At 38.4% G+C, this 19,807-nt stretch overlaps 1 protein-coding gene across 1 annotated transcript in view; it reads right to left on the minus strand.

The window, feature by feature from the left end:
- Window positions 1–19,807, minus strand: part of KCNQ5 (potassium voltage-gated channel subfamily Q member 5) — an 83,278-nt gene that overhangs the window by 32,878 nt on the left and 30,593 nt on the right. Inside the window, exons 3-8 of the mRNA XM_008637609.2 lie at window positions 14,640–14,815; window positions 14,078–14,203; window positions 7,074–7,184; window positions 5,062–5,157; window positions 1,724–1,818; window positions 160–186 (exon numbers count right to left, since the gene is read on the minus strand). Coding sequence (XP_008635831.1) covers window positions 160–186; window positions 1,724–1,818; window positions 5,062–5,157; window positions 7,074–7,184; window positions 14,078–14,203; window positions 14,640–14,815 — 631 coding nt within the window. The remainder of the gene's footprint in view (window positions 1–159; window positions 187–1,723; window positions 1,819–5,061; window positions 5,158–7,073; window positions 7,185–14,077; window positions 14,204–14,639; window positions 14,816–19,807) is intronic.

A 19,807-nucleotide genomic window follows, 5' to 3' on the forward strand; every position in this document is an offset into this window, starting at 1 on the left:
AGCAAATTTCAGCAGTGTATGAGTTTAAAAAATCCAATTTGCGATTATTATCTATCAACAGTTGCAGTTCATTGAACCTACTGTACAGAACCCGAGACATCTAAAAGCCATTAGGAAACAGCAATTTCACAGATAAAAGGAATAAAAGAAACTACAAACCTGCTAGAAGATTCCCCTTGTTCTTTTCTTCAGGTCAGGGAGTGGGAGGGAAAAACATACTTGTTATGCAGATAGTAATCACATTACTTAGTTACAGATGATGTTATATATATGATAAACGTAAATGGGTATGTTAATTGGTGTACAACACACATTACATTGCAACCACAAAAACATTCAAGCAAGACTCATAACTACAATGCTTCTGGAAAATAAACTTTTCAGTTTTTTTAACACATGCATAACATGCTTAGTACATACCACTGCAGACTGAGTTGGCAAAGCACTTAGGCAAAACGCATTGCTGACACATATATAACAGAAAGCTGTAGGTTCTTATTAGATAAAGCTATTTCTGGTAAATAAAAAGGTTTAATTTTAGGATAACACAGCAATATGCTTATTTAAAATAAGAAGTAGATGCACTTTTGAGGGACAGTCATATTTTAGAATATTTTATGTGGGATACAGCTTCATTATTTATGTAATTTTATATCCATCCATTTATACCAATGTTGCTTTCAACCTGTTTGTATATGTAAAATATCAATACTTCATGTAACTTTTAATCTAAAAGCTCCTTTTAGTTTGGAGCAGTTTGGAATTACAGTTATGGTAATGGATTACTTACGGCTCTGTTCTTGTCAACTCTTTGAAATTCAAAGATCAGCTTTGGATACCCAGCCAAACTTCTTTCTGGCTGAGCTTTTTGGCACACAATTACCTTTTTACTGTCATGTGGATGTTCATCACCCAGCTTTGAGAGAAACCACTAATTCTCTTGCACTGTCTGCAATTAACAACAGTTAAGATGCTTATCAGAGCTTTCCCATAAGGCTCTTAGCGCTCTCCTTTTTGATCTTTATCAAGTGTCTTTTACTTCCTGATCTATGCCCTGTATTGAATCAGTCAACTTGCTGCCTTCTGCTAAACCTTTTAATGAATTATTGAAAAGTCTCGGGCTGCCAGTGCTCTGTGAATTCTCACCCAAGCTAGAGTATCAAATATTTCCTGTCTGCCAAATTGTGGCAACAGGTCTTTTGAGTCATCTTCCACTGTCTGTATGTATGACTGTGTATATATTTTGTCCTAAGGAAATACTGAATATATCAGAAGGTATGACAAAAAGGAGCAAATTCCCCAGTGCATTCACCTGCAAAATACCACAAGGCACTCTTCCTTTGGAAAGGCAGATCAGCAGCTACAGCCTTATACAGAGGCACAGACATAAACATACCATTGAACCAAGGAACAAGCTCTGCATTAAACTTGGTATTTTCCTCCTTAAGGATAATTTGGAATGAGGTGAATCATTAGCCGTGATGCATGAGTGGGTTGCTGGGAAAATGTTTCTAATGCCAGTGCATTTCTAAGATAAATAGCAATGATTTGTATTTGTTCCTGGGCTCCTACATGATATTAATCTGATTTGTTAGTTGAAATTTTTAATGAGAAAATTGGAGAGGACTTAAGGCAACAAACCACGACAAAACAGACAAATACTAGTTCTCTATAAGCTTGAACAGACATCAAAAACAGCACCAGCTGCCATATTTGTACCTACTTTGTAGGGCTGCAGGTATGCAAGGCCTTCAAATGAGGCTTCCAGGTAGCAATGGAAACTGATTTCTCATCAGCAGCATAACTACGCCATACACACTACGTGCAGGATATATGGTAAAAAAAGAAAAAACAAGGCAAGAGGGAGCAGGGGATGAAACAAAAAATTGAAAAGCAGATTAGTAACCAATACAAGTTGTATCTTTCTCTTATCATTCATAGCACTGATACATGCCTGAGGGGAGGAAGAATACTTTCATAATATCGCCAGGTGGCTGCCACGTTTGTTCTGCTGGCGTCGGTAGAATAAAACCGCCAGGAAGCCTGGTATGGGGAAACAATAGAAAAGTACAAAGGAACCAAGAAAATGAAGTGACAATGCCACCGCACTGACTATGGAGTGAGGGGATTTTGCTCAGACCAGGATGTGCTCAGTTAGGCTGATTCAGGAAATACCAGTACAAACCTATCAAAACTTTTGTGAATCCCAGTACACCTTATGTGGTAAGATAAGAGTTACTGGCTCCATGAAAGCACCAGAAGATATTCAGCATATAAAGATGCTCAGAAAAGCATTGCAGTGATTTATTTGTGACAAGTCCATAGGGGACACCCCCACAAACTTGCAGTCTGAGGTAAAGAAAGTGTCATAATACATTCTGCAAATCATAATGAAAACCAGACAAAAAGCATTTAGAAGAAAAAAGAAGTATTCTCTGTGGTTTGAAACACTGTTAAATGTTTAAAAACACAAAATTAATAATTTCAAAGGTGAGTGACCAAAGCATAGCATTGAAAATGTATCCATTGTTTGGATTTATAGTGCATGTAGATAGTAAGATGAGCCTCGGTTCTACAAGCTGGGATGTGTTCCCTGATGTCAGCATAACTATATTAATTTGTACTAGCTGAGCATCTGTGCTTCCTGTATATTGTCAACCATTAAATGTCAACTAGGTATTCTTGTATGGAAGCTAATACCCTGTGTTTTCCTACTGTGTATCTCCCAGAAGCATATCCAGTCTTCATTAACAGATGGACAACCTGTTACTCACTTTGAAAATTGCTTCACTGGTTGATCATTCTCATTGTCAAAAATTTCTGCATTATTTTTAATTTGAAACTCTTTGGTTTTGGCTTATAGCCAGAGTTACTCGTTATGTTTCTGTCTGCTACATTAAATAGTCCAATAGGTTCCATCTCTGAGCTTCTGTGTTCAAATAATGCTCACACTAAGTATTTCTTATAAGCTAAAGAAATTGAGAAAAGTATGTCCATATGAAACATTTCACTTTTCTATAGCTATCCTTACGTCAGGTAAAGGCTTTAGCAAACAGTCTGTGGCAACAGATGAGTTAGCACAGACTAATTCTACAGCATAACTGGTTAGAAAATAGACATTACTCTGATAAGTTTGAGACGATTTAAAAAACTGGGGCACTGTTACAGTACCCAATGATATGCAGTTCAGACACATCCTGCATTTATGAACACAAAATTTTCTCCAGTCCTTGACCCATTTTTTTCCAATGTTTTATTTGCTTTCTCTAATATTCCAGTCTCACTTACAAACCGTAGATGCTGAGTTGATATGTAGCATATTAGTATGAGCATCATCATACACAGTGGTAGTGTATGTCTTCTCCTTATCAGTCTTCTCCTTGTTATGTTTATGGTTCTGTATCTAAGGACTTTATTTAAATCAGGTGGAGTAACATACTGGGAACTTGTATGAAGCTCTTGACCCTTCTTTACCACACTTTGTCCTCTGTATTTCTCATCCTTAGTCAAATCCTTTCCTGATTCACTAAAACTGGGATAGACACATCTTGTAATAATCCAGATTCAGTTTCTAGATTAAGTTTTGTATTTGTTGTATTAAAATATTTGGCAGTAATCCTTTCACCCTAAAAGTCACCCTGATCGCCCTTGGTTTTATTCCTGTGTGCCTGCTGTCATATTTCCTATTCTGCCAGGCCTTGTGCCTTCAGAAAATATCTCTACCAGCAATTTTTTATTAATTTCTGGATCAGTGAAAGTGTTGAACCTATAAATGAACATGTAAATGCTGAACAGCCTTCATCATGGGATCCCACAACAAATATCCTCCTTTCACAATGATTTTGTCCACTGAGTGTCACTCTCCAAAATCAGGCAGCTAGCTAGTCTTAGTCTATTTAGCATGCTGTCTTACTAATATTTTGGTTGAACTGTCATAAAATAATAATAAGAGCTACTTCCAAAACCTAAATCTATTATGTGTTTCCTCTGGCAACCAAACTTGGAAGAAGTAGATTAGAATACATTGTTAGAAAGCACCCCAAACAGTCATTCTAAAGTAGACACAAAAGGAGTGGAATTATTTTTTAAATTATTCTAACAAATATTACATTTGAAATATTTAGGATTTAATAATAATCTAAGAGTAATAATGGAAAATATTCATTAACTTTAAGAATGCTTCAAAGACAGTCTGACATCTATCTGTACTTAACATGGAACCCTAGCATATTCGTGCTCAGCTTCTTTATTTGGATTTATTATTTAAAAAATAAAACCCAGCATAAATGGCACACATAGAACACTTGACGTTCCAGGAAAATAAACTAGGACTCTAGAAAATTATTTCCCCCCCTTTTTTTTCAGTGCATCAAGTACAGTAAAGCTTGGTGCAAAATGATTCTTTAGAGTATTTTCTCAGTTTTAACTAGGACTGAAAGTTAAGGAAAAACCCAATGCAAAACAGCTGCCTAAAACATACCATGCCACTTTTGATTTGCACCATCATGTCAGAACAACTTCAGACAATTTCAGACATTTTGAAATTGTTGGTACCTACATTTCCAGCTTTTGAATTGACTAATAGTGAAAGCAATTCTCTGGGCAGGACACTTTTCTTCTTCACCAAGTATATCACGGACTTAAATACTCTAAACCCTGTAGTAGATAAAAAGTAGCTTAATGTAGGCAAGAGCACTGTGCTGTCATTGGGTTGTCTAGGGATCAATTCTCTTTTTCCAAATAATTTTCTAACTGCAGGTATGCATTTGTCATCCTTGCCTTGGTTTCTTTAACATGGATAGAAGAAACAAAAACTACACACAGAACTGCTATATATAGTTTGTCTTGATGATCGTAAAGGTCTTTTCCAACCTAAATGAATCTGTGATTCTGTACAGAATTATGGCAACACATAGCAGTCACTGAATACAGTTATTTCATGAAACTAACCAATATGTTAAATATTATTTCCACAAAACTTTCCAAATGGAAATAATAAGACTTTTTCCAATACGTGCTTTAAATCACCTGCTATTATCTTTTTGGTGATTTCATATTTACCTGAATTAGACTTGCAGCTGGATTCCTTCTTTTCTCAAAGTGTTTCTGACGATGCTGTTCCTGGACTTTCAATGCAAATCCTGAGCCAAGGATGCCCTGCAATATCATTTTATCAATGTGTAGGTAGTCTTTCAACAAATATACATCATCAATTATGAAGATTTTGTGAAGATGTTACAACATATGGCTGCTTCAGATAAGACATTTATGAGCAGTATATGACAGTATAAGGCAAAGAAGCAGTGCCCCTTTCCTGGTGAAGCAGGAGATTCCTTGCATAACATCTGTGGTGCTACCAATGACCACCCGCCCCACCCATTGCCTGGGTTTGTGCTACACAGTATTCCTGCAACTACAAAGGCCATAGAGATAGATATAGATATATATTTATAAAATCAAACTGGGATATTCAGAGGAACTTTAGTCAGGAATGAGGAAATTACCAGCTGGCAGATATGCAGATATATATGGACCCCAAAGTCCACATCTGAAGTACTTACTACAACTTTTGATTTTAGAAAAGTTAAAAAATGCTTTTCTTAACAGATTAAGACCATTTATCCTTGATTTTTCCCAATAAATAATGCCCATTGTTCATTTTAGAGGCTATGAAAAAGGTGATTATGAAACCTCTCCTCTTTTAGCATTTTTACCTTTGAGTAAGATGAATTTGACCCTAACTGAATAGATCCAAAGACTGAGGATGTTTTCCTCCTTGACTTGCAAGGAGTGTAATACTTCTGCTGGACATGTCTGCATTATAAGGAAGAATATTTCCACTCGATTCTTAGGATAAAATAATATTAGAAGTGCAAAAGTTTCCCACATACCTCTTGTTTTACAGACAGATTCAGCACAGAAGTATTTATGAGGAAAACTAGTATCTGTACATAGATATGACATGAGGAACAAAAGTTGTGGCATCTCTAATAGGTAAGGTTATTCATCTTTTCATTGTAGTGCTGGTAAGACTAACTTTCTTGTTAGTGGTGACTAGGTAACAAAAGGAATTAATTACAGTAGATGTCAATAAATGTCAAAGATTCACAAACAGGTAATGAGTTATAATTATATGCATTATAGTATGTCAAAGATACTGAAATACTCTTTGTAGTTAGAGTAAGAAATAAATGCAGTGCACCAGACGATTTAATGCTGTTGACAAATGGTGACTTTTAATCTTGGTTTATCTATATGGTTGAAAACAAATGAAGAATTATGACATCCATGTTTTATAGTGATCTATAGATAGAGTATAAGAGTATTAAAATATCAAAAGACATTGCACTGGAGACAATATAAAAAATACAAATGCCACTTCTCATTTCATGCTAATTCAAAACTAATTTTAAAAAAAAGATTTACCCACAAAAATGAGAAGTTATTTCTGAAGCTGCACTATATTTTCGTCATTAAATAATTTCCATTTCCATTAGTGTCTTGTACATTGATAGAAACAACATAAATAAATTGTAATGTTTATTTACAATTTTTCATGGAAAATGATAGTTGCATATTTTGCATTCAACAACATTAACTATTAGTTGATTTAAGGCCTACTACTCTCTGTTGGTAGCTTGAACATACGATACAACATGGCCATACAACACAAGCTATTAGAAATGCCTAATTTTTTTTCACTATAGTCTAAGTTAGAAAAACATATAATCTGCTTTTATTTTTGTTTTGTTTAGAAAAATTTGAAAGAAAAGCAGTAATATAACAAAAGGGAGATTTTTCAACTTTACACAATAGTATGTAACCTAACTTAGGGTTATTTCCCTGTCTTTCTATCATCTGTCCATGTCAGAGAAATTTCGCAAAACTAAAGCAATGACACCAAACGTTTTTTTTTTGATTTTGGATAGCAATTCACTAATGTTGTTGCAGAGCAAAAAGGCTTAAACAGTTGTTCTTCATGTAGACAGCTTCCTTCAGCTTTTTGTATCATAATAATGGCAGGACCTACAGGAGTTTCTATTAATTTTTATGAGTTTTATAGGCATACTCACAGCAGGTAGTGCAAAGAAAGAAATGCCGAGTAGAGCAAACCCCGCAGAAAGCAACCTTCCAAGCCAAGTAAGAGGAGTTTTGTCTCCATAGCCAATGGTTGTCAAAGTGATCTAAAAAGAAATGAATGAACTACGTGGTTTACCAGAAGTCACTGACAGATTAGCTGCAGATTATTTACATTGCATGAAGCAGCACTTCCACTAATTAATTCAAGACATATGAAACATATAGCTGTTTCTAAAAAAAATGAACATAAATATATTAACATTGACATTTTTCTGTGAAAATGTAATACTGTTTATGACTAAATAAAACTGAGATAAATAATAAACATGAGAAAAACACCTAAATAAGCAATAAGTTTAAAAATAATGAAACATTATCTTGATCTCAAATTTGAGGGAAATGATGGGAAATTACATAAGTTGGGCAGGAAAAAAGTTTTCTTTTCCAGGGATGTGAAGGTGTTTCACTTATTTTCTGCAGGAAAATATAACTGTATCTATTTGCATAACTAAACAAATATAAAGTATACAGACATCATACTGGAAAAATATAGCAGGGGAGACATTGATGCTTGCAGATTATATAAAGTCAAAGGAATTGCAAGAAGCAGCTGCATTTTCTGCAAACCCATCAGTACAATTTGAGGTGATTTATCTTCTGAAACCCAAAAAACACTAATCAAAAGCTGGAAGGAACTTTGAGTAAAGTTTCTGGTCCTTTCCCCTTCCTCCTGACAGGCTCAGATACACCTATGTCACTCCTGACATGAAGGTCCAAAGGTTACTATGCAGCAGCAGATGCAGAGGTACCTTGGGCTGTTGGGCCATGTTATCTCAGACCCACCTGTGGACAGGTCAAAGAGAAAGGGGAGGCAGGTTTCAGTGCAAGTGGGAGGGCTCACTGACCTCTGGCCACGAGCAATGCAGCCACTGAGATAATGATGCATGTTTGAGGCTCACTGAGTGCATCTTGAAGGCAAAAGATGAGGCCTTCATGTGTGTGTATGTGGCTGAGGGCATTCCCTGACCCAAGGAATTGCCATCCAGGCTACTCGTGGCCCCGGGAAGCACACCAATCCCATACCTGGGGACTGGACTGGCAGAAGAGTTGTGTCTGTAGGCTTTCACAGAGTTCAGACCCACACAGCTGCCTGGTGTGGGCAGCTGGAGGAGGTGTGGGCAGAGCGGAGGATTCCCAAGGGCTGGCTGGGAGGCTGTGGGGCGCGTGCTCAGGCAACAGCACACGATGTTAAAGGACAAAGATAGACAACAGTAGGCTGAGTGCCAAGGACTCCGGGGCTTGTTATTAGGGAGAACATGTGCATGGAGAATTATTTTACATCGTGTACCAAATGTGGGCAAGTTCAGGCTTAGTGAATATTCTGGCAGCAACAGATTCTTCAGGAAATTGCCTTCTAGAGACATTATTTTGTTTCCAGCTTCCTCAAAGTTCATTCCTAGGCAAGACAGCCAAAACAATTCTATTTAATGTCAGGGTCACCACGGGACAAAAGAAGGAAAGTCTTTTGGAAGTAATTAGATTTCAACTATTTAGGACTCTGTAGATAGTAAACAGTGCTTTTAATTGCTCCCATTGTTGGGAACAAGCTGTGAGTGCAATTTACCCTGAGAAAGCCATAGAGACTAAGAGAGAGAGATGAATTCAGGCTGCAGCTGAAATTTCAAGTGGTTATCAAGTCTCAAGTTTTGTAACACTAGCCTGATCACAGACACACCACCTTGCATGCCTATCAGGTCTCACTCTTCCTTGCTCCTCTTCACTTCCCTGCCCCATCTCCTCTTCTGGGCTTTTTCTGGACTCTTTGGCAAGCCAATGCCACTCAGGAAGGGGCAGAAAGTGATCCACTTTTCTGTGTGATTTGTTTCTGCTGCTTTGGTCAGTTGTGTCAGCTCACAGACGTGCCTAACAAGCTCCAGAGCCTGCGCAAGGCAGCGAGAGGCTGAGATTGAGTAATACGGAGGAGGGAACGTGAGAATGCAACTCTCTCTTTTCTGGCAGAGATGAGCTGGTTCAGCCATGGTCTTGGCCTGGCAGAGGGGCTTGATTTGTTTGCTGAAGAAGATAATCACAGCTCTTCACATCAGAGGGCAACTGTAGAGCAGTTTGAGGCTATTAAGAGCCCAAGAGGAATGAAACACTTGAACAAATCACTCCCTGAATAAAAAATCCTCAAAATTTGTTTCCAGGCCAGTCATTGCAAAGCAGTTTGGAGCTCTGGAATGAGCCCACTTTCTTGGCTTCTGTCCAGCTCCCTATCTCTGCCAGTCGCTGGAAAGTACAGAGATATCTCCTGCCTGGGCTGATGAGAGGGAAACAGAACCAAGTGTCATCTGCATATTAATGATATTGCCACTGATCTGTATTCCAAAGAAGTCAGAGATAAACTTGAACGTTTGGGACCTGAGAGCAGTCCAAAACCAGGAGCAGTCACACACACTGTATCTCTGGAATTTCTCCAAAGAAAATAAAAAGACCCTATTAAAGCCTTTCCCTCAATTCTTCTAGGTACTAAGGACTTAATGTTATCAGTTTGTGATTAAGAATATCAGTGGACTCTTGCTCACTTTGAGCTATTTTATCTCAAGATGGTCTTTACATGGGTATATAGGTGTCAGCACCATGCTGTACTGTCTTACTCAACACTGAGCAAAGGGGTTTGATCTTCATTTTATACTACTCTCACCACACAACTAAGAAAATGTTCTTCTGGACAACTTTGGAATCAAGTTTGGGAATAATCTGCTACATCTTTGTGAATGCTGCTAGTAAATGACTAAACCATTGGCCAGGCCCTGACTGGTGTAATCCTGACATTAAATTAACTGAGCTGGGTGTGGAAAACTACTGGATATCAAAACACGACAACATAAGAAGTTTCCAGACATCACTGATAATAATGTGAGAAGCAGACAGAAGTTACAGCTAGCATTGTGAGGGAAGGCTGGATCCCACAAGTGGGTAAGAGAGAAGTGACCAAAGTTCAAAGGTAACTTGTCTTATCCTAAAATGTAGAACTTGGGCTTGTCTGAAAAAAAAAGTGTCTAGCATCACCAGAGATGTATTAGGGCATCTGAACTGGGACCATCCACAGGAGAGGCAGCAGACTGTCCAACAGACCTTTGATGGTACTGTATGCCTGTGTTTAAGCAGCTGAATCACACTCCTGCATGGCTAAATGAGCTAGCTGAGTCCTGTCTTTTACACCAGATGGAAGCCACTCCATTTTGGTTACTTCCAGAAATGAGGGGTCTGGACAGACTAACCAAAGTAGGCAGTGTCATCCGGCCAGGCTCAAAACTCACAATGATAATAGAACTTCTGTTATCTCATTGCTGGAACTAATAAACATGCTGTGATGTAATGTAATAATGAATGTGATGATATAACTTAAATGACCTCAGTTAGATGAGATAGGACTCAGGAGGCCATTCTCTACCCTAATATTTCTTTCTGATGTCATTTTATGTTCTCCTAGCAGTACTTCCTTTTGAATCTTTACCTGACATCAATTAACTGAAAAAAATATAGTTTGCTCATGCCATCATTACATTAAATGGGAAAAATTTCATCAATATTAACTCATTTGAGCTGGTCATTGTGACAATGTAATTCATTGTAATATGTTTTGTTCACTAACAGGTTGCTGTGGAGTGCCAGAGCCATTCTGTATCCAGCTGTTACTATTGGATACTACTAGAAAATAAAGACTTATTAAGAGAAATTTTGTCAAATGTGTAAGAGGGACAGAAACTTCAGCTGCATTACATTTGCAGCTAAAGGTGATTAATGTACAAACCAAATGTCACTATAATTGTACACAGTTCTAGTTAACACCAGTATATCTCAGAAAACCACACATGGTTTGGTTTTGAAATACTTATGTTTTTTAATTGACCTTTTGTTCCCATATAGTTTTGTTATTTTCATCTGTTAGATGAATTTGTCTTCTCTACCAAAGCAAATTTTGAACTCGAGCTCTTCATATAACACTCACCATTGTGTGCTGTTCTGCTAGGCAACACTGTGGGGACCTCGACCACAAGAATATTCACAGTAGTAATATTACCATGATGTTTCAATAGCAGGTTGCACAGTATAGCATAAAATTGCAAATACAGTGGCATATGCACATGTAAATTTGGATGCCATATCCTGCCTTTCATTTCTGTATAAAAACATGGGCTTCAGAAATGGAGTCTGTGAAACAACCATAGCAGTGTATGGTCCTCAAATAATCTGAATTAATGAATGGGTTAATTGCAACATGCTGGTGCTGATCCTTTAAGGAGAGGCATAAGTGCCTCTAAAAGCCTGAAATTTAGGGTCACTATTTGTGCCTGACTTTGATCCAGCTTTTTCTTTCTTGTACCTCTGCCATGACAGAATTCAGTCCAGGGTTTGGTAGTTTGTGGTTTAAGTCAAAACAACTTTTGCAAATAAACAAACCAGTAAGACTAAGCATTTATTTCCCCAGAATGCCATACAATCTGTCCTTTTCAAAAATCTGCATGTGGGTTACTCTGGCAGTAAAAACAACCATGACTAAGAAGCACATTATGCATTTCCCACATACTGTTTTACATATTGTAAAAAAAATACTATTATTAAAATGGCAAAGATAACAGGTAAGGGGGAATGATTTCCCCCTTACTGATTTCCAGTAACTTTGTGCACTTGCTTAAGTGCATTAAAAACTTAAATGTATTCATGTCATACACTAGGGAATGAAGAAAAGATATAGAAATATACAATATATATTGTTTCCAAGTTTTAAAATAAAATTTGTTGTTTTTTCTGTTGAAATCAAGACAAGATTCCTGATTTTCTAAGTTGCACTACTTATATAACCTCTGAGTCATACACTTTCACTTCATAGTGTACAAAATATTTTAAGCACCACTTTATACAATGATTATTTCCTAGCAGGGTTTTTCCTTAAGAAATAGCAGTCAGCAGGTAGTGGAGAAGCAAATTCTAAAATAAAGGTCTTGTTCCCGCTGCTAGATCTGCTCAGGGAGAAGGATCTGGATCTACCACAAGCCTCAGTCAGATGCCAGAGTGAAGGTCTGAGTTTGCTGAGACTTTCTCATTCCTTGTGCATATGTTTCCCCATTCCAGCTGGCAGGTGGGTACAATCCTCTGCTCAGTCCAGACTCCCTGCCTATGCAGCGCTAAGGCACACGTGGCCTTGCAGAGAGGCTGTTTCCTGGAGAATCAAACTTTTGAAAACATCTATTTCCAAAAACATGCACTGCCACAGGAAGGTCTCTTGTAGGACCACATCCCCCCAGCCACCCCAAAGGGGCAATGTGGTTTTCAGGCTGCCAGAGCCAAGGTACTCATCAGTGAGGGCATCAGCATCCAGTACCAGAGGCTTCACAACCATGTCGATACAGGAAGGTTAGAAAGCTTAAAGGCAAACCCAGAGCTCAGCTTTTGAAGAAATGGGAAACAAAATAAATTACAGTGATGCAACTGAAGCCAAAACCTTCTCTCACGAATTTAGCCAATATGAATTTTATGTGTGTTTGTCTTACAGGATAAAAGGTGTATTTTATCAGTGATTTGCCTTGATGCTCTAAAGCAACAAGTTTCAGGAAAACATATTTTTGAATATTTGTAAATGCACAAGTAACAATTACTAGGTCTGGCTTTTCCAAGCTCCCAATTTTGTGCACTGATAACATAGAGGTATAGTCTCTAGGGAAGACATGCAACAAATGACTAGCCCTTAGATGAACAAATTTCAAATACACTAACTACCCCTAATAATAGTGAGTGACCTTGACCTTAGCTCAAAATGCAGACAAGACTTCTTACAGATATTTTCAATAATTTAAGACATTTTGGAAAGGGCTTCTTCACAGTCCATGTGTGCATGCTCTGAGTCTGCAGATATTACTAAATCTAGATGAAATCCTGTCAGCAAAAGGTCTGAGGTGAGAAAGCTTCATTTTTGCATCCTTCTGATAAGGAAAGGTGTCAGAGGCTGGCTCAGGTCTCACACTTATTCCAAGAAAACTAATGAGTGCTCCATGATATTGTCAGCATTAATTATGTCCCAGGTATCATTTCACTACCCAGACACTATCAGAGCACACTGTGTGTGTTCTAGTGCATCAGGAGGAAAAGAAAAGCAGTTTTATATTGCCTGAAAATAACTGCCTTAGGCTTTGTTTAGGCAGATTTCTTAAGCTGCCTAAGTAACTCTCACACAGTGGAGGAGTCTGTATCACTATAAGGCCTTTTTAAGTAAAAACCTCTACATATTATGCCATAAAAAAATATCAAAGCTTCAAACCTAGCCTTTTGTTGTTCATTGAAACCCTAGTTTATTTAACCATGTTCATATAATCCTCCTTCAGAAAAGCAGTCAGGCATGTACCTAGATCCCACAGATTTCAACAAAGTAAAAAGAATTGATTTGATAGTTAACCATGATCTCAAGTAAATTAGGGCTTTTATACCTGTAAAAAATAACACTGCTGACCCAGAATGGACATATTTATTCTTGCTCTTTGTCCTCAAGGTAGAGAGGAAGGAGAAACAACATCTTTTTAAGGGCACTGATGATAATCTCATGCAAAGCTGATGTAAGATTTTTTCCCTCTTTTTTTCCTGACATTTGTTCCTCCTCCTGCACTGCTGCTTACAGCCCTCTGGTTTGTATCAAACAGTTCTTTGTGGGGCCATATTACAAACTATATTACTGAAAGGCTGTGGGCTAAAATGCTTTCTTCTCTTGAAGGTTTAGTGGACTGGTTTGCAGCAGAAACACGTAAACAGCTGTTCTGCAGGATGGACTGAAATAATCTGTTGATGTGCAAATGAGTTGAAGGAGGAAGCTTCTCAGACCAGTTTTTTGTCAGTGAAAACAATTCATTGACCAGCACACTAAGTTAAAATTCTCAGTAGGTGAAATTCGAAGCACTTTAGCATACTGGTTAAAGAGTCCATGTTATTTTTCTGTACTTACTGTGCCCCACCAGAGAGCATCTGCATATGTGGAGAATTCAGTATTTGCATCTTTTTCCACCAGATAAACCAGGAAAGATGAAAAGATGAGTACTAAAAATCCTATGTACCAGGCTGTGATTAATTCCTAGATAAAAGACAACAGAGATCAATTCCCATTTTATGGACTGAATATAATGACATTTCAAGGAAGACATAATGAAAATATCTATATATACATTTTTTGGAATTTGTGCAGTTATAAGTCAAGTGCTCCCGTATGGATGCAAATTTTCTCTGAAAGTGGACAAGATCTACTCCTATGGTTTGATGCTTCAGCACCTTCCCCAACATATAACAAATTACAACTGCATATCAAGGACAACATTTTCAAGATATCTTAAAACTTTTAGCATTAAACATGGCCTGATGTATCTGTGTTAGTTCATGTTACAACTGATGTTATATCAGAAAATTTTGGGTATTCTGCTCAAAACTGATAAATGCTTATTCCCTTGGTCTCTTGTTGAATCACATCAAGTGAAGATATCAACCAGACAAAATTAGCATCTAGGATTACGTACCTTGCTATGTGCATAAACTACAGAACCTAATAATTTCCAAGTGCCTCCTCTTCGGTCCATGCGCACCATACGAAGGATCTGTAGGAAACGAAGACTTCTCAGTGCTGATGTTGCAAAAATGTTACCTTGAGTTTTTGCAGAAACAACTGCTATTGAAGCGATGAGAACAATGATGTCTGAAAGAAATACATTACAGAAAGCATTAATATCCAAGTATCAGTAAATAGTACATACATCTACATGAGCTGAATGAGAAGGACAAAAGAGACACTCCTATAGTGGGTGGTAATCCAAAGCACAGAGATTCCTGTTTAAGGTAGGGATGTGAGATCAGGGTTGGTGTCAAAAACTACCTCAGGAGCCTCCAGGGTGAAAAGTGAGGGTAGCAGTTTTCAAAACATATGGATAAAATTGAAGAAACCTCATGCAGGAGATTTGAAACCTAATGTAGCAAATTGTACAAATCGGTAGATGGATTAGAACCTTTCCCCTTTATATTTCTTTCCATAGCAAATTTTTCGTGCAAAGACAAAAAAGAAAACTAAGGTAAGAAAAAACTTAGGGCAGGCCCAGGGGTGACAGTCCAGTAGAATCAGACTTACAAGGACAGTACTAATTTCCTATGAGAACAGACACTGTGTGGTTGAGGTATGTAGTTTTTGGACACAACTCCCCTGATGTACCATTTCTTGGAAGGGAGGAAATACAACACTGGGTGCTCAGAAGAATTTTTTTAGCTGAAAGCCTGGAAAGTTAGTTGAAGCTCAGCAAGTGTTAGGATTTATTTCTTCAGGTCACAGATTCAAAATGTGAGAGCGACTTTGGTGTGCATGAACTAATCAGCCAGCTGTCCTTAGAGCCAGAACAGCATTTAAGGGGAGAGGAGTAGAAGCAGCAGAGTGATGGCACATGGATGCTGTGAGAAGGCATAATGTTCTTGTACAATGATTGGGGTAGACATGCTGTTATGCACAGAGTAGAAAAGCACAGAACAAGCTCTGTTTTTCCTCACCTCATGATTAGTTTCCTGGCAAACTTTAAAAGCCTAAAGAGCCCTTGTAAGAAATACCTGATTTTAATCTTTGGGTTTTTTGTGGTGTTAGTATGTTTGCATGCAAGGATAATCTAAACCCATGTTTGTCAGTGAAGAACCGAAAGCAGGTTGTTGTTTATATGAGTTTTACTTCTTTTGTTTTGGGTAGAAACGCACATCTTGTTCCAAGCATAGCTCCTACAGGAATGACCCAGAAAGTGAAATCCCCCACCTTCACAGGCAAGCAGTGAGACATACTGACTGTACCTACATGCAGGAGACTGTTTCCTTACTCTGCCACAGTACAGCAGGAAATAGCCTTTGTTCATTCTTCTCTGCCACCAAAGGAAGCTGAGGTCCAAATACCCTTCCTCGCCTACAAACATACTGGATTTCTCTGAACTCACCTATGGATGGCTTTGTTGTCTCATTACAGAAAACATGTACCTGTGGTTTAAGGACTGTCCTGCTAAATTGTGGAAACTTTTGTCACAAGGGGCTAGAAATCTACATAGGTTTAAAGCCAGCTGGATGGTCTTATGGGAGAAGATTTAATCCTGGGCTAATTAACACCAAAAGCCCACTTCTGGCTCAGGACGTCTTCAAGTAGAAGGATGTTGGGGGCTGAGAAACTCTTGTAGAGAAATATCACTGTATGTTTGCCCTGCTTGCGGCATTCTCCCTGAATATTCACTGTTGGCTGGTGTCACTATTTTACATTCTGTGTTGGCCTAGGCTGACCTTCTGCCTGTCTTACGCTCTTTTTAAAATGTCTTTGGCTAATACATATGCGGATCATATGTTGCTACTACATAATTGGCTACCAAAAATGCTGCATTTGCTTCTAAATCCAGCGAGTTTGGAGATCAAGAAGAGTCAGAAGTGGACAAGGTATCCTGGGGTGTCTCTGCACAGTACAAATCTCAAGCTCACAACAACCAGATGCAGGAGGTGTGGGTGAGAATTCAGAAATAGGAAAACTGGCTGGGAAAAGTTAAGGACATCACATATTCTAATGGAGATCAGAAAAATGGATGGAATTGGACTGAGCTCCACGTGCAGATATTTAAATTTAGATGTCTACATGTGAAGCAGGTGTCTAAACTCCCCAAGCAGCACAAGGTAATCACATCAGCTGAGAGAGGTGCAGCTAATCCTCAGGAGGGCTTCTGCTGGCTGCTCAGTTGCCTCACACTCTGGGCTTGGCACAAGGAAGACTTAATTCAGCTGCCCAAATTTATTTGTCCAGTGCCATTTGAGATGCCTTAAGGTATCTGAGATATCCCCTAGATCTGACAGCTATGCTCTTGGACCTGGGAAAGATGTACTCTTCAGAAGAAGTGACTGGGGAGCAGGGAATATCATGTAACGGGACAGGCACCTCTCTGTACTCTGCTGAACTAAGCCCTAGATCTTGGTTGACTATACTGCCAGCACAGACAGTTAGCACACATGTACCCACCTAAAGCAAACGTCTTTCTATATTTAGTTGTGTTTATCTGGATCCAAGGCTAACATAGAAGGTGCTGGAATGCCTTGAGCAATACAGACTGTGCTGAAGAAGCAGTGTCCGTGATGACTAACACGATGGCAGGGTGATCTTGACTTGTCCCAGTGGCTCTGAGCAGAGTAGCAATGGAACAGCCATTTTTATTTAGTGGTGACTGGCTAGCAGCAAATTAGAGATTGTTAGAAAAGCAGTATATGCCCCTGAAAATCATTGTTAGAACTTTAAAAATAATAAGGTCACCCAAATATTGGGAATTATGCATTTAGTCCAGAAATTATTAAAATGCTTACTGGGGTTTTTGGTTACCCTCAACACTTCTAATAGGAAAATGTTCTAAAGAATTCAGTGACCTGCTCCTGCCCTTATTCCTACTTTTTCCAGAGCTCTGACAGTTTTTTTATAACATAGAGTTTTATGAAGGCCTGCCACTGAAAAAAATTCAAATTAATTCAGTCTTGCCAGCAGAGCACAGCCTCTGCCCTGCACTGCTGGGAGCCTTCTAGCCCACTGAGGGTCTCTGGTCCTCTGTGACCATGAGAGATGAAGATGCCAACAGCAGCATAGTTCTCTTTTCCCTTTTAAAAAGCATTGGTCCAAATACACATCTACTTGTGTATGCGCTTCTATCTGGAGGGCAGGGATGAGGTTCTACTTAAAGGGAGGAAAGGTTGAAGAAAAAGTGGAGCAGAAAATGCACTGTAACCTGTTTGAAAAACAGCTGAAGGGAGGAGAATCTTCCTAGGCTGGTGGTGTTTTTTTCACACTTTGCTCTCTCATCTTCTTCACTCTTCACCCCCACAACCCCCACCAAAACTCCATCCCCAACTCCTCAGGCTGGAAATAGGGAAGGGAGGAATGTGTCCATTGCTTAAGGCAGCCCTCCCTGGTTGTGTTTTCCTAGGAGGTAGGGAAGGCAGGCAGGCACGTTATTTCAGTGTAGTTTAACTTGTTAGGAACAGGTGTAAGATAAATCAAAATCAACCCTTCTTGGAATGAAATCAGACTCCTAAGAAAAGTTTGCAACAGTTGAAAGTTGCTTCTGAGTATGTTAAACTTGCTTGATTTTCTTATCTAAACATACCCTGGAAAAAACCAAAAAGTTAATTGTATTATGACTTTTCTCTGTGTCATACTTTTATATAGGATGCTTCAGGTGGCATTTGCCCTCTTTTAAACCAAGAGAGCAAAATATTATTCTGAACTTCCTTTAATATTCCATGCAAATGTAGCTAAAGTCTCCATGGTACTTCTGTATTTTAAGAAGGCTTTCCCAAATTCTATCACTATTTTCCTCTTTATCTTTTAGTGGCAAAAGTAGGAAAACATGTAGAATTAAATAGCAACATTTCAATTAATTTAATGGGGTCTCAGTTTTCACTCTGTGTCTTTCTGTAAAGCACCAGAAAAGATTCAGATGTGAAATTGAGTAATGGGCAGTATAATTCCAAAATTCCCTATGTTGACTTATTAAAAGACAGAGGTTTCTGATGTACATTTACCCCTTTGTTTGTTTTTTTTCTCTAAGCTAATATCTTATGTATGATCTTCCAAAATGTTAGGCCTCTCTTCAGCCATGATGATGATTTTATTCACTCTTTAGAAATATGTCTCAGATTTTTTTCCCCGCACATAACATCCTCCCTCATTAACTCTAGTGTGAGATTTCAAATCCTCTCAGCAGCTTTTGCAATGCTCACTTTTGAACACTTAATTTCAAATTAAATTTCAAACAATTAATTCTTCCACTTCTAACATTTCACCTATACCACTCAAGGAATCCCTGAGATTACACTAAAGTTTCGCGCTTATTAACTGACAAAAGCTTTTTTATTTGACAGCCACCATGTTAAAAACAGGGTCCCTTCAAGAAAAATACAAAAAAAAGATGAGCCCAGAACTCATGTGTGTAACAGATTACACTTATATATTGTCCAATGTCACTAAAAGAGTAACATGTAAGTAAAGACAAGTAACTGAAGGCCAGTAATGCAACTACCCAAAATTTAAATAACTCATGCAAGATGTGCTAGTCCCAGTTCCCCACCTCAAAGAGGAAGGCCAGTGTTGGGCTGCCCTAGGCAGAAACTCTGGTTTGGTCAGAAAATCTGGATTGCTTGTGTTATTGATGGAGGTGTGGTTGACATTCCTAAACTATCAGCATTTCTAATGGCAACTAGGAGATTAATAATGTGACTGAGAGAATAACAGTTCTAGAAAAGGAGGCATCATAAATCATCACAAGGGACTGTTTTACTTTTAACGACTTCTCCAATGCAACTTTCCTAGCATGAACTTCTTGGATGTTGTGAGATTTTACAGCATTCATAGGTATCATGGGAATGAACCCAGTTATATAAGTAAAGGGGGAACACAAAAGCTATACTTGGATATTGTGCTACATCCCAACACCTCGATGTGCCATCGGGACAATCTCTAAAGTTTCAGAAAGAATGACAGGATGACTTTTTACAAGAGCATGTAAAGCTAGAACAAGGGGGAATGGCATTAAACTGAAATAGGGTTGGGAATGGATGCTCCATTCCCAGATGTGTTCTAGGCCAGGCTGCATGGATATTTGAGCAGCCTCGTCCAGTGGAAGGTGACCCTGCCTATGGCAGGGGGGGG

Source organism: Corvus brachyrhynchos, unplaced genomic scaffold (genome assembly GCF_000691975.1).
Source record: "Corvus brachyrhynchos isolate BGI_N302 unplaced genomic scaffold, ASM69197v1 scaffold136, whole genome shotgun sequence".
NCBI lineage: Eukaryota > Metazoa > Chordata > Aves > Passeriformes > Corvidae > Corvus > Corvus brachyrhynchos.